Source organism: Podarcis cretensis (assembly GCF_951804945.1).
Source record: "Podarcis cretensis genome assembly, chromosome: 2".
Classification (NCBI taxonomy): domain Eukaryota; kingdom Metazoa; phylum Chordata; class Lepidosauria; order Squamata; family Lacertidae; genus Podarcis; species Podarcis cretensis.
Genome location: NC_137171.1, coordinates 54,513,879 through 54,529,825, shown reverse-complemented (window position 1 = coordinate 54,529,825; position 15,947 = coordinate 54,513,879). Strand labels below are relative to the sequence as shown.

At 40.8% G+C, this 15,947-nt stretch overlaps 1 protein-coding gene across 2 annotated transcripts in view; it reads right to left on the bottom strand.

The window, feature by feature from the left end:
* The window catches only part of LARS1 (leucyl-tRNA synthetase 1), a 45,185-nt gene that overhangs the window by 4,488 nt on the left and 24,750 nt on the right, over positions 1-15,947 (bottom strand). For both annotated transcript variants that reach the window (XM_079967928.1, XM_079967927.1), the window contains exons 20-31: positions 13,523-13,735; positions 12,394-12,451; positions 12,062-12,125; positions 10,874-11,057; positions 10,616-10,706; positions 9,431-9,571; positions 9,072-9,212; positions 8,859-8,969; positions 6,662-6,772; positions 4,075-4,179; positions 1,671-1,766; positions 7-139 (exon numbers count right to left, since the gene is read on the bottom strand). In XM_079967928.1, the coding sequence (XP_079824054.1) occupies positions 7-139; positions 1,671-1,766; positions 4,075-4,179; positions 6,662-6,772; positions 8,859-8,969; positions 9,072-9,212; positions 9,431-9,571; positions 10,616-10,706; positions 10,874-11,057; positions 12,062-12,125; positions 12,394-12,451; positions 13,523-13,735 (1,448 nt within the window). The remainder of the gene's footprint in view (positions 1-6; positions 140-1,670; positions 1,767-4,074; positions 4,180-6,661; positions 6,773-8,858; positions 8,970-9,071; positions 9,213-9,430; positions 9,572-10,615; positions 10,707-10,873; positions 11,058-12,061; positions 12,126-12,393; positions 12,452-13,522; positions 13,736-15,947) is intronic.

Here is a 15,947-nt window from a genome sequence, read left to right as displayed (position 1 = left end):
TTTTACCTTTGATTCCTCTGTCCATCTTCATCAAGCGCCTGATTATTGCATCTCGGCCATCTCCTTGCCTGACCTCTATTTTTGTAGAAAAGTGGCCATTTGCTGGTTGAGGATTCACCAGAAAAACAGACACACCAGGCTATAGGAAAAACAAGACGTAGAAGGTGGAAAAATGTCAAATATCCAACCTGATGGTAGACACTTGCTACGTGTTACCATATATCTTGGATCACAACTTGCCAATATGGCTTACTTCCACCTGTACAAAATGATATTTAGAAGTCTAAACATTTCAGCTGCAGTTGATACTCTTATGTATACAGATGTCTCCCCACTTAGACAGGGGTTACGTTCCAGGGTACCACACATTTATGTGAAATTGCATATGGTGGAGGAAACCATCTAAAAAGTCTGTAAACCTCATAGAATTGCAGCTGAAAGGCTCCTGGGATTGCTAGCCATTTTCCCACTCTTTTCATGCCATTTTTGCGGTTTCCCCACTCTTTTCAGGCTGTTTTTGTCCTTCTGTGCCTTTTTTAGTTCAAGTCTTTTTAAAACTTATATCCGGAAATCGCACATATACATGGTCGCGCGAGAGGTAAATATGCGCAAGTAGGGGAACGCCTGTATTCATTTGTGTGTGTTTTAATGCAATTGTTACATTTTTATCCCGCTTGTTCTCCAAGAATCTCAGAGCGGAATTCATTGTTCTCCTCCACACATTTTATCCTCATGATCAGCTTGTGAAGTCACTAAAGCAATAGCGACTGGCCAAAAATCACCTCCTGTTACCTTAGGGAGCTGAACTTGGAGCCCTGTCCATTTTCTGAAGGGCTACACCTCAGTGGCAGAACATCTGCTTTAATGCAGAAGGCCCTAGATTCAATCCTTTGTACATTCCCACCAGGGAAAAGTAAAATATTTCTTCACACACTCCCCTCTCCATCCCCCAGCCCAAGGGCATATTCCAGCCAGCCAAAGGCACCCAGGGAGGCTGCTGCCTGTGGATGGGAGTGTGGCTTGAGAAGAGTCTCAAGGACCAAACCAAAAGGCCTGGCAGGCTGCACTCACTCACTGCATGTCAAAATAGCAGGCTTCTCATGTGTCAAGCTATACAGAAAAGAGTCCCCAGTCTAGCATCAAGAAATGGAATCCAAGGATTGGAGCTTAGTCTCAGTGGTTCCTAATGAGTTCTATGGGTAGAATTAACAGGGTGCAACCTTAGATACCACTGAGAAGTGGAGAAAGGACTGGTGCTCTTACCAGACATTACTGGCAGGTCTAGGCCCCATCCTTCAGTGATGCATCTTAGACTTTTCTCTCAGAAACATGAACAGTTCCCGATGCCTCATGCAGGGCACAATAAAGTACAGTGGTACCTCGAGCTACAAACGCTTCAGGTTACAAACGCTTCAGGTTACAAACTCCGCTAACCTGGAAGAGTTACCTTGAGTTGAGAACTTTGCCCCAGGATGAGAACGGAAATTGTTTGCCGGCGGCGCAGTGGCAACAAGAGGCCCCGTTAGCGAAAGCACGGCTCTTGTTAAGAACAGTTTCAGGTTAAGAACTGACCTCCAGAACGAATTAAATTTGTAACTAGAGGTACCACTGTAGTTAAGTGGGGAACAAAGTCTCAGAAATCAGTGAAGGAAGTAGACTTGCAAACTTACTTCTACTCTGAATGTGCAGAATGGTTTTCCAGGACAACAATCTTCTTTGATTTTCTCATCTCCCTCAGAAGAAAACTTCAATTCTATATGTTCCAGCTGTGGAGGAAGAAGAGGGAAAGCTCAAAACATTGGTGGTGCAGAGGGTAATAGTACAGCAATGACAGGAGTATGCCAACATTTAATTCTCTTGAAGCACATTCATGTATTTCTTTGTAGCAATGAAGATTCTAAAGAAAGATACTGCTGACAGCAGGTTGTGCCCAAGACTGGCCCAAATCAGGCACTTCCCATTACATAAATTTATCTCCAAGCAACTGACAGCAGCTCTGACTTACAGCTAGATGCTGTTAGATATACCCTAAAAGGTTGGCTACAAATCCATTCAATTATGATGATGATCGTGTTTAGAGGATATATCTTGAATAAATTCTCCACTAAAATGGTCAAGAATTTCCAAACCATCTTCTTACCTTGAGAGGAAATCAAGCTAACTGGGGACAATAACATTATTCATGTAAAAAGTAGTAAGATGATATGAGAGAGAGAGAGAGAGAGAGAGAGAGAGAGAGAGAGAGAGAGAAGCTGGCTACATTTGATAAAAGCTCTCCTTTCCATTGAAGGTCAATGATACTGAACATAGAAGTCCAATTTAGGGTGCTCTTGGTCACTAAAATCTGGAGAGCCTCTTGGCACCTTAAAGACCAAAAAAAATATTATGGCATATGTCTGTACAGGTTTATGCCATAATAAATTTGTTATCTTTGAAGTACCACAAAACTTCAGGTTCTTTTTTTTACTGAATACTTCCAACATTCAAACTATCAAGCAGGGGACTTCCGGGTTAGCGCCATCGTCTAATGGCGGATTCCCTCCGAGCTGTCAAACTAGCTGTCAAAGTCGGGGAATAAAAAGAAACTTTGCTGGTTAGATTTCTTTAATTTGGATACAAACTGTTGGGAATAAAGAAGAATAAGCTACTTTGACTTTTGGACTGGAACTGGAAGGATACTAAGTAACCATAATCCCCCTAGAGGGGATTTTTGGGACACTGCAAGAAATGGCTGCAAGTGGAAAAATACTTACTGAGCTGAACAGGAACTTTTATCTCCTGGGAAAGCTCCAGGAACAGAGCGATATTTTGACTACAAGGGTAAGAATACTGAATGAAACAGTAAACAATTTTACTGGAACTGGAAGAGACTTGACTCAAGTTTTGGTTGCTGAACAAAAAGCCCTTGAAGTGGGAACAGAAGCCGTTGCAGCTGAACAGAAAGTGGAACAAGAGATATATGAGGATTTGGAGGAAAATGAAGGAGAAGTTACAATGCTGCAGAAGATTAAGGTAGGCCAGAGGCCTGTCAGGAAAGACATAAAGGAAGAATGGAAAGATCTCCTTAGGTGGGGACCTGAAGAACTATGGATTACAAATTTGATTAAGATGGAAGTTGGAGCTTATGGGACATTTAGATTTAAAAGACTTAAGAAACAAGATTTGAGCTCCACCTTTAAATATAGAGGCCTGGCTGGAAGAAAAATGGACATTATTGAGACAAAGCTTCTCCGAGATCTGGTGTTGAATACAAAGGACTATCAAAAAAACCGGCAGAGAGAAATTGAGAGAGATTTAAGAGCCTCTGACGTGAGGGATCCAGGCTGAGCATAGATGGACTGATGGACATTGGTTTGGGGATCAAAACCGGGAAAGGGAGGGTGGGGTGTGGGAATCCAAAGGGTGTAAAAATATAATTCGTTATGTTTCTTCTTTTATATATTTTGCAAATTTTTATGGAATGTGGGGAAATCATGGAAGGGAAATTTGGGTTGATTTTAGGAAAAAGGTTAAAGATTATATTAACAAATATTGTAAAATTAATGAAGGCTAGAATGATATGGGTTTAAAAATTAAGGGTTTTTCAGCGGCATTTATTAAGGAGAAGGAAAAGAAAAATTAAAAATTACAGGAAATAAGGGAGAGGACTTGCTGATTGGATAATGAAATTATAATACAGAAGGGGGAGGTGTGAGGAGGTCGGGGAAATAAGGTTTAAGAAAAAAAAGAAAAGGATTGAAATTATACCTGTTTTTTGTTTGTGTATGTTTGTATGTTTGTGTGTTTATGTGTATTATTGGAAACTTTAATAAATATCATTTAAAAAATAAAAACAAACTATCAAGCAGGATTGGACTCAGATACAAAAAGTGATTACCAACGTAATCACGTAATTCTATTAGGGACTTCCCACCCCACACACGACTTGTAAGCTAATCCACTGATAAATAACTTCTGCAAGCTTAACAATTAAATGTGCATGTGCAACCTTAAATCAAAAAAGACATATATAGACATTCAGTGTGTCTTCAAGCTCTTTTGACTTGAGCCATTAGCTCCTTGACAAATGCTCACCTCCAAGGAATTTGTCAGGTAGACTATATTCTCCATGAGTACGGCCCGTTCATCAAACTCCAGCTCCAGATCAAGAACACGTGGCCCTTTCTTCTCCAGATTCTCCTGTGATGCCAAAAATATGGAAAGCATATATTTTAAATTGGGTCATCACTGTGAAACCTGAATAGTGCAGCTGAGCAAGCCTAAGACAGAAAACATCTGACAAGAATTCATTGCTTACAGCAAATGGGTCTAAAGCTCCTAGAAAAATTTACACTTTTTAATTAATTAAATAGAGTTCCCGCCTCTGAACAGGAAAGAATCTAAAGCTTTAGCATTTAAATGACAATAGCAGTTTTATTTCAGAAATTTTGAAACATATATAACAATCTTGTCTTCTTGCATACCCAGGCTGTGTGTACTCAGCAAGCTGCCATTCTATTCCTTTACACCAAGATGTCCAACAGGACTGAGCTTGAAGGCCAGATTGCAGGCCATGGAATTTTTGTCCCCTGTGCAGGCAGAATGCACCCACTGCAAGCCAACTGTACAGATAGGTTGCCACAAAAAGCAACATCACTAAAATGTGGCTCATGAGCTATGTGAGAACATCTGGAGGTGACTGCATGTATCACTGCTCTCCTCCTCACTTCTGTGATTTGGGCATCCAATAAACATTGTGGAGCAACTGATCCCCCCCCCAAAGAAAAAAAACACCACACACACAATATCTAGTCTGGCAAGAAACAAAGATCTACACTGTCCAAGAAATAGCCCAAAGAGCAGTCACAGATCTGTATGTTGTCCAATAACAATGCCAAAGAGTCCTGCACTATGCTTTGAAGCAACTGATTGTCAGCACTGCAGAAGTCTGATAGGTGTGCAGGTCTTAAGAAGCACTTGTGAAGCATCCCTGATTATTGGGACTTCAGAAGCCTCTTTTTACCTGCCCACCTGATGTCATATAAGATGTCAGATGATTGGCAGGTGGGTGAAGCTTGACCAAAATTGCAGGGTGAGTTAAATGGGAAGGCTTAGCAGGCCAGAGGCAACTGAGATAGAAACCTCCACATATAATCTCATCTCAGTACAAACGCTACAGCTCTTGCAAAATTCCAGAAATGCATACCAAGAACAATCTGCTGGAGTTAGATTACTGCTACATCAAGTATGCAAAGTATTCTTTCTGCTACTACCAATGTGTTTGACAGGAAGGTGTGTATGAGAAAGCAATTTTGTTGAATTGGAGCAGTGTGCTGGATTTGTTACCTTGGCTAAAGAAAGCACACATTGATAAAGAGAATAAGCAACAGCTGTCTTTCCTTTCTAATGTCGTTCTGCAAGCTAGGTGCTTCAGCAAAAAAAAAAAAATGTGCCTAGCATTTATTTAGCGTGGCAAGGCTGACTGTGCCTCTAAACAAACCTACCACACACACACACACAGAGAGAGAGAGAGAGAGAGAGAGAGAGAGACCAAAGTACCGCTGGGGCTACAATTTAAGTAGTAGAAAAACCACCACACTCTTTTCTAAAAGTCATGACACATTCTTCTTTTTGATCACTACCCCTTATACATACATATATATATATATATATGGTTAATCATACTTAGTACTCATTAAATTCAGTATCCTTACATCACCCTATGAACCATCTTCTCATTCTAATTTTGTTCTACAGCCATGGGCCACAGGAATTTGCATTACTGATTTACATAAACCTATACACCACCTTCTAGTCAGAGCATTTTTAGGTGGTTTACAAAAAAGCTATTAAAGCAATTGCATTAAACCATCACAACTGTTTTAAAGTAACAATATAACAACACCCACTGCAGCCAGCAACAATTATCAGCACAATATCAAGGCTCAAAAAATGCTTGGGCAATGACCAACTTAGAAGTTGTTGTTTTAAGTGCATCAGTTAAATCCTGCTAGCATTTTAGTCTACTCTGACTAACTGATAATGCAGGGAGATTTTAAATGTGGCCAATAAGCTCTTTTTTTAAAGTCATGCTTCCCTCCAGTTATCAAATGTATTTCTTAATGTCTCTCTCTTTTTCTTTTCTCAGGAGAAATCTTGCTGCATTCAAGTTGTGATCCCCAGCTATAGAACAAAATGGAAGTCTTTGCTATAACCAGGAGCCCTAGGCTCTTTGTTTCAGCTACCATGAACAGGAGAGGAAGGCATTTCCCCCTCCCCCGAAACCCTCCTCCCTTTGTACACCCCACCACTCCTTGCACACAAAACATGCTCAAGAGGGCTGGGGCACCCTTTGGAAAGAGAGAATTTGCTAAAATTGCCTCCCCTTTCTATTCGCAGAACCCTCCCCTGGAATAAAGAGCCTTCTGTGAGTGAAGGAACATAATTGGACACAACCCAATGCGATCACCAATTTCATTACCCATTTTGGTTCAAATTTTCAAGGGATGAAATTTTACTACTATTAAATTTATATACTGCCCTTCATCCATAGATCTCAGGGCAGTTCACAACAGAAAAATACAAAATAAAAACAAGATTTTAAAAAGATAAAATACATAATAAAAACAAAAAACAGAAACAAACCAATAACCCCCCTCCCATAAGCTGCAGGAAGACTGACCTTGATCATAGCAACAAAAGGCATAACCCTTTTCATGTATTTCTTCAGTTCTGTCAAGGAGTTGAGTTCAGTGGCAATTATTTTATTGTCTGGTAGTTGTCCTCCATTGGTCTACAACAAAAACACATACGAGATCCTTTTTTAAAAAATAAAATAAAATCCAATTAAACCACTGCATGGCAGTTCTCGTTTTTGTAGCAAGCACATATAGCCTTCATTTAAGTTTACCCCAGATGCCTAAAACTTTCCCTCCTTGAAGATCTTAATACTGTGATACATTCCCATGGGGGGGGGGGGAGATTTTTTTTCTCTCCAGCGTCCTTCTAACTTCCCTTTCAAAAACTGCTTTTTAGAAAGTTATTCTAATCAATAGAGAAAACAACACAGCCGCAAATCTTTATTTGGCAAGTCTTTCTTTGTATGTGTGACTTCACCCTAAACATCATGCCCAGCCCAAATCATTTAGAAAAATCTATGAGCTCAGTCCTTCACAAGCTGCAATCTACCACGCTGCACACAGCAGTGCCATCGTGTCGTGGCCCACAAAGAGCACGGTAAGCCTCTTGTTTGTAATGGCTTCTAGAACTATAAAAACAGGATCAAGAGCGCGGCAGGTTTATTGAGCAAGCTGATAGCTCCTAATACATGGGCTTCTTTTGGCTTGGCGGGCCCTAGGGTATGCTAGGATCCATGCTTGGACATATCTCTGCTTCGACTGCAGGAGAAAGGAATTTCAGGCATCTGTTTCTCTCACCTTCTCTGCCACCACTTTCACACCACTGCATTCACCTGCCCTCCCTTTTTCATCTGCCACATGCAAAGAACTGGAGGGTGGTGTTGTGGTTAGAGCATTGGACTAGGACCAGGAAAACCCTTGAGCAAAGTTCCATGGAGCCACAAAGCTGCTGAGTGGCCTTAGATCATTTTCTCTGACCCTAACATATCTCACAGGGTTATTAAAAGACTAAAGAAGGGTGGGGTGGAGAGAGAAACCTTACATGCTGTCAGCACTAGTGTCCCAACCTCTCCCCAAGTTCACACTACAGTTTAACTTCATTGATAGGAGCCCCAAAGTAAATGGGAAAGTACAATTCATTCTGCCTTGTTAGTAAGATCCATATTCTTTCTGTTCAATATGGATTGATGGCAGTGGACACCAAGTTACAAAGTCATGCTTGTTCCTAATTAGAAGGAAATTAATTTAAGCACATTACTGCAATTTGAAAAGACACAGTGAATCCACAAATCAACTCTGATACTTAGCTGTTCTGCTCGAGTGCTGCTGTTGTTCTTGTGCCACAAGAGTTAAAGGATCAGTTCCAGAAGCTTAAGAATTCAGGGACTGCAGCTTTTCAAGCCGGATTTCTTAGTGTTATGCAAGTTTTAAGGCAGAAGAATTTATTGTGCTCTAGTATATTTCTTACAAAGCCAGAGAATTATCATACTCACCAAAGACTAGAGTGGAGCTCAAAGCTCCTTGCCTGATAAGGAAGTTACACTCGTCTGAACACAGCCAGTACTGCTGCAGCAGAACAGGCGCTTAAATAAGCAGCTAACTAAGCTTTGCATTTGGCAAAAGATTAAGGATAACAAAGCTGAGCCCATTTTCAAATGAACTCCATTTCCAAAACATCACTAGAAATGATGTCATACAGAAAACATAATCATGCACCCAAAAAGGACATTACGACCAAACTGCAATACCTGCAAAATCTTATTAAAACACTGGAAACACTTATTTCCCCCTTAGATTCAATAACTTGATGCCAAGTTAGTTTTATTTTGAGGAGAGACAGAGAGAAGAAAGTGACGAGAGAAGCAAATAATAAAGTAAAATGGGGAGATAGCTGACATTCTTGTTTTCTTTCTTACTGGCTTTAACAAATTACTGTTACTGTGTACTGTTTCTTATATTGCTCTGCTGGGTTTACTACAGTTATTATTGGAATGTAAGCCATCTTGCAGACCAGGCATAGGCAAACTCGGCCCTCCAGATGTTTTGGGACTACAACTCCCATCATCCCTAGCTAACAGGACCAGTGGTCAGGGATGAAGGGAGTTGTGGTCCCAAAACATCTGGAGGGCCGAGTTTGCCTATGCCTGTTGCAGACAGTCTGATAGAATGGCAGGATAGAAAACCTTTCAATAAGCCAACAAGCAAGCAAGCAATGGGAGCGCATTTATGTAGGATGATCACCTGATAATGCTTGCGCAGAACAGACAACGTAGTGTGCTGCCACGGGGGATAGTTCTTGGCCACGTAAATGGTACAGTGGGATGGTTTCTGGGGTGCTTCTTTGTTGCCTTTCTAGAAAACAAAAGGAGACCTTTCTCATCAGACGGAATGATTCTTTAAAACCATCCAGTGTAGGAACAGCCGGGGCAGGGGGTGCGGGACATAGGCCTTTACCTTTCCTTTAGCTGGTGCCATGTAGTTTTTGAGGCGCAGACGGAGTTCGTGAGCTACTTCTGTGAGGTACTGGGAAGAACGGATCAGGATTTCATCCACAGGGCCAGGCACAGGCCAGGAAGCTTTCATGATGGAGTCAGTCTTTAAATATGAGTTAACAACAGACACTGGGATTAGAAGAGAGGAACAGTTCTTACCTTCCTTGTTCTAACATAATGATGAAGTCTAATGGGGCCATACAAAGGCTATGGATTGTGCTTGGTATGCAGAACTGCTGATATTTAGCTGAGATATGATCACAAAGAGGGAACATGTGATGACTGCAAAGCGGTTCGCTAGCAATAAATAAACAGCCATACCTTGCCCAGCAATGCCCAAATATGTTCACACACATGAGGGCAGACTGGAGCCAACAGGAGAGTCTGAGATTCGATAAACTGGAGCACCAAGTCCCTGTGCATTCCTTCGATAGCTAGTTCACGGTACTTGTCTTTTGCTGCCTGAAAGAGAGCCAGCACAAGCACCGTAAAAACAGTCTAACTGTCATGGAAAAGCATTGCATAAAAGCCAATCTCCTTGCTTTAATATGTCCTTAAAACATAAACTACTTATAATCCTATAATGGATTATTAAAAGGACCATATTTTTTATTTTTTTTTAAAAAAACCCTGCTGGGATTAGGACCAAATGAAATTCTGCCAGTGGGACATTATATAGCTTTACATTATTATGGCTCTTAAAAAAGACATCTATCGGCACAGACATAAAAGTCAAGGATAACTGTAACTGTATATTAGGCACTATCATTCTGAATGGCCCACATAAAAAGCTACCATTAAGTAGTAAGGAAAAAAAGAGGCAATAAATATGATAGATTATTATGCACATAGTTCAGCCAGCCGAACCACACTCCTGAAAGTCAGCTGCGTAAAGGAGTCACAGCAATTCATTATTAAGCAAAGCAATATGCTGCTGCAGATATTTTGGAGAGCTGCTGACACCTTATGGACTAAAGTGAAAAACATCCTGCTTTTTAATGGCAGCAGGAATACATTTTCTGATCCATCCATCCTTGATTAAAATTAAGTTTGCTAAAAGAAGAGAGAGATAAAGGAAACAATTTTTTCTTTAATTATTGGCCCTCCCTCTTTACTGCCTGCCAATGACTGTAAATCTCTGGTTGTCAGAAGGGAAATAACATCCTGTGGAAGTATACTGCTTAACAAAGACTACTGGCTACAGGAATATGAATTTTATGTCTTTCTACCTACCCTTCTAGCATAATGCTAAATCTGTGCTGCACAACATAGCAATAGCAGACCGGCCACTGTGGGAGAGGTCTTAGTTTAGTGCTGAATTGTGCGCATGTTAAATCCCTGGCATCTCCCACTAAAGGGTCAGAAGTAGCAGAGCCAAGTAAAACTATTATTCTAGCAGGCAGCAATATTTCAAACCAACTGCTTTACCACCGTTACTGCATTCTTTAAATGTATTTTAAGTTTCAAATTTTTAAAATCATGTTCTACAGAAAGTGGACAGCCTACCTGAAATTCAAAAAAGCCTGTTTTCAGAGCTTCCTTAAACATCATCTTCTCATAGTTTTGATCTGTTTTCATGATGCCTGCACTCATTTCACTGGGCAGGGCATGGAGGAAGAGAAGAACAGAGAAAGTTATAGTTAGATCGAAATAAAAGAGAAGTGCCAACATGCATGAAGCTGTGATTTAACATGATTATACAGAACAGCCCTGAGGGGTCCACATTTTTTTTCTGAGCTAGAAAGTTGGTCTGGTTCATGGTACCTGGCAAAAACTCTGTCGTTGAAGGTGGTGGCAGGCCCACTTCTCAAACTGTCCCAGTTAGCAAGTATTTCCTTCACCCACTCCACCCAGTTGTACAGACGGAGGATGCCAGCATCTGCCATGGCTTCCACAAAGTTTGCATCTTCAACAGTATCACCTGCATCAGCCAATGCCAGCCGCATGCCTAGAAGGAAACCAAGTCAGTGTTAGAAGATCAGGTGCCCTGTAAAAAGGACAGTACAGCCTGACTCCCAACTACTTTTCCACATCAGTATCTGAGAACATTGCTAAAAACATCATAGACAGCATCACTGCAAATCTTCATTGAAATTACATTTCAGAAGGCAGCTGCATCAGTTTTCCTATATGGAAGAGTGGCTTGGTCACGAAGGCAGCTGCATCAGTTTTCCTATATGGAAGAATGGCTTGGTCACAATATACTAGAAAGATTTTCAGTGGGGAAGAACATGCTTAAAGAATAGCACTGACAAACTGACATGCATTGGCATGTCCTTCCTGTCATGACCTCCCAATATGCAACCTGAAAAGATTGATCAGCTGGAGCTCCTGTTTTCCATGGACAGCAGGGGTGAGCAACTGGATCTAGCTGGCGGCAGATCAAAAGCTCCTTCCTGCCCTGCCACTTTGACAGGTGGGTGGAGCTGGGCACCTATTAATCAGTCAATTTATTAATGGGCAGTCAATTTCAAAGGAAAAATCAAGAGCACACTCTTAAGTGTGCTTCCAATTCCTGCTACGGTTTGTAATCCAGCTTGAATTCAAACTCCTTCTGTAGCCACAGCTCCAAATATCACTAGTTGCATTTCTTGATTCTTTCTTTCCAGATGCAATTTGGCTCATTTTGAATTTGGTGCCTTCTTCAATAGCTCTGGGTTGACACAAAAAAGGGTTAAATTAAAAATTTACACTAGTAGCTGGAAATGAAGAACCAGTGTGCCCCCTATTTTTGTTTTCCAATTTGGCTGAGGCTTACCAGCCCCACATTTAGTGTCATTTGACAGATGGGTGTGGTTTGGGTCAAATGGGGAGAATGTCGTTTATTCTGACACACATTTATGTGCTCCATTTTAAACCATAAGATGATTATTATGCCACTGGTTATAGTATAACCTGGCCAACAGTTTTAGCAGATTTTTTTTTCAATGACAAGCTAATATGCCTTCTTACCATCAGCAGAAAACTTATCCAGAGCTTCGCACAGAGTGAGGAAGTTGCCTGTAGATTTAGACATCTGTGGGATAGGAATGTCAAACAGAGGCTGGTTACAGGAAATCTATCCACTGTCTGATGAGAAAAGTTAAGCAATGTGCTATCCATGAGAACAATAATAAAACTGAACTCCCCTGAAATAAACACACACCAACACTCACACGTAGACATTTTTATATTCATTTCATTCTAACCCTCATTCACTCCACCCAAATAAAGATTTCTGCCTGGTTTTCAGTGTTGAGATCTGTCAGTCCTAACCATCACAAAAGTATAAACAAATAAAGTACCTTCTCTGAATTTAGGAGGAGATGCCCGTTTGCTCTTACAGATACTGGCCATTTTTCACTGCATTAGAAGACATACATGAAAAAGATTCTTTTATTTTTCTTAAACTTTTAAAGGCCCACCCAGAAGTAGAGCCACAGGGACGACAATATTCTTCAAGGGAAAAGAAATGCAGGACATGCACTATGTCTTTGCTCAAATGCAATGGATGTGTTAAGGTTCAAAAAGCAAATACAGCATACATATATGTCAACGAAATACAATGTTAACAGAACCAATGGAACGTAAGAACCAGCTACTGTCTCCTAGATCACATGGATTCAACTATCCTGGCTGAATAGGACTGACACTGAAACCCTTGGTTGTTCGGGAGGCCTCCTTCATGCCACCCAGGGAAACTACACAAATTAGAATAAAGCTTTGCTGCAGTTTGTATGGTGCTTGTTCAACTTTGATTGCATATCCTCCAAGATGGAAGGGCCAGAAAACATTTATTTTTATATATGTGTCCAGTTCACAACATACATATTCTGCAACACACTCTGAACACTGAGCTCTTGAAAATAGGGTAAGATGGTGAGCATCTCAAGGCACCCATGTAGCGAAGTGAGGCTTATCCAAATCAATCAAGGTACACTGTCTGGAGGGCACCTGGAGAACCAAATTCCTTGAGGCCTAGCAGTCTTTTGACCCTGAAGACATTCTGGCTTGTGGGCAAGCAACTATGACAGGCACTCCTTGGTGCACATTGAAGGCTGTTGGCAATGAACAGTGCAAGACACACTACTATTCTTAGGCTTCGAGCCAGAGTGAGGACAACCCATCAGGGAGGCAGCAGGAGATAGCCATTTCCAAAGCCTCAACCAAGTGTTAGTTAATCTGCATTGTATAACTGGACGGGAGAATGATAAAACCAATGCTCAGGTGCCTATTAGCTGTTTAATGAAGTTATAGCCATGTTTTAATCCCACACAGATCTTCCAAATGTCTCTTCCTTGTACAAAAGCAATTCACTTTTCAGGCCTCGGATGAACTCAAAAGAGGTTTGCAATGAAGACTTATTGTGACTGTGTGTATGGCTGCAGCTAAAGAGGCATATTTTTAATAGATTTGAAAGTACTTCAGACCAACCTTTGATCCGGCCACATGGCTACATGATTATAAAGGTAGTATGACAAGTGATTCGGAACAAGGTCCTTGCCAGAAGCACGCAGATCCACTGGATACCAATATTCAAACTCCTGCTTCAGTTTATCCAAAGCTGCTTTGGGGATCTTTGTTGCTGGGAATGGCGCTGTCTTAAAGAAGATGTAGTCCCAAACCTCTTTGGACATCTGGTTTGCCCTGCATAGATTAGAACAAAAGTTATGCAGGGGAGAAATAGTGACAGTTATCTTAAGCATCTATTATGCTGCTAAGTATAAGTACTACAGAGTATACAGAACTAAGTATACAGTGGTACCTTAGTTCTCAAACGCCTTGGTACTCAAACAACTTGGAACCGAAACACTGCAAACCTGGAAGTAAGTGTTCCGGTTTGAGAACTTTTTTCAGACGCCGAACATGCTCCGTTTTGAGTGTTACACCTCTGTTTTGAGTGTTATGCTGAAGTCTGTATGTTTTTGCTATTTATTTTGCATTTTTGTTTTTGCAGCTCTTTTTTGTTTGTTTGTTTTTCTGACTGTGTGGAACCCAGTTTAGTTACTGATTGATTGTGTGACTGCAGTACATTGTTTATTGCTTTCATTTTATGGATCAATGGTCTCATTAGATAGTAAAATTCATGTTAAATTGCTTGTTTTAGGGGTTGTTTCTAAAAGCCTGGAATGGATTAATCCGTTCTGCATTACTTTCTATGGGAAAGCATGCCCTGGTTTTGGAAAGGACTTCCAGAACAAATTAAATTTGAGAACCAGGGTACCACTGTACAAAGCTCTGCATCTACATTCTACTAGGCTGCTCAGTTACACATAGTATGACATAAGCCTTCTACATTCATGAACCACCACAGGGCTGAGGAAGCTGTGGCCGTGCAGATGTCTCTAGACTACAACTCCCATCATCCTTGGCCACTGGCCATGATGGTTGGGCCTGAGGGGACCACAGGTTTCACAAACCAGCACTAGCATGACAATACATTTTTCCTGTCCTCGTTCTTTTTTTAAAAGCAATATTGACAGGAGAAAACAAGTTAAAGGTTGTAATCCAGGAAAAAGCCAGTTTAGCATTTCTCATCAAGCTCCTAAATGAACCTGTTATAGCTAGGCTGATTGATGGGTTTAAGACAGATGCTGCCAAGTTAGAGTATGGATCAAAATAGAGAGATTACCCCCTTGACTCCACAAACTAGAAATAGTGGGTGAGCATTTCAACTAGTAACAAATCTCATTAATGTGCCATCAATATCGCTAACATTGGGTTGACTATAGATACAAAGTACAACCTGCAAACCAAAACTCATATTCATTTAATTTATTTGTTAAATATGTACACCATCCTTCATCTGAATATCTCAGGGTAGTTCAAAGCATAAAAATACAGAATAAAATTTGAACCTGGGCTGCAGCCACACTAGACCTGATGCTAACATCTGCCATTGAGAATAGAGTTCACACATGTGGGAACACTCGGTTACCATTCCAGGTTTGCACTTCGTTAATAGTAAAAGTTCTTGGTTTTATTTATTTTTGCAAAGCCATTTTTTCAAAGCCAGAAATGGTTTTTTTTTTTCCAGTCTGAGGTATGAAAATACCCCCCATTCCAGGTATAATGTATATGGGGAAAATATACAACTGTAAATTTCCTTGTGTCCAGAATTAAGAGTCACATACAGATTGAAGAGTCACATACAGATTGAGTGGTGACTCATATGGGCAAGTTTCACTAGAGCCTCTGCCTGTTCAAGGGGCTTTCCCCTGTCTCCTCCCCCTATGTGCCACCCCAAATTGGCTTGGGGTGGTTCAAGAGAACCCCCAGAAAAGTGCACATGGGGGTTAGGGGGAATCGTTCTGTCTCGCAAGCTCATATGCTTTCGCAGATGGAACATTCAATAGAGCCACACTGAATTCCAGCCTATGTCTTGACTTGAGCCATACATACATTCTTTGAAAATGTCAGTAAAGAAGTTGCTTGGAATAACCTTAACTCAATTTCCTATTTCCCTTTAGAAATTTAATCAGCAAATTTGAATTAAAACATCAAATGCAATGGAAGGGGTTGCATAATGACTTCTTAGATAGCCACAAACTTTGACTAGAGCAATGGGAGCAAAGGGCAGTGCTCCTGTGAAGCTAAAATTCTGTTCATTTCACTCTGCTTTTTCTAATGAGAGAAAAAGCGAGCCAGACAACTGCTATGCAGTCCAATTAAGAGTTCAGAGGAAAGACTCACCAGACACTACGCTGCCTTAAAAAGATTATTCCTATGAAAAATAGCTCTCATTTGAACCAATCCTCCTGTCTTCAGTTACCTTCAGGTTTAAAAAAGGAAGGAGGGTGCTTGAATATCGCTAGGATTTCCATTTCTAAAGCATTCATCTGTGGCTTCACCCAGAGAA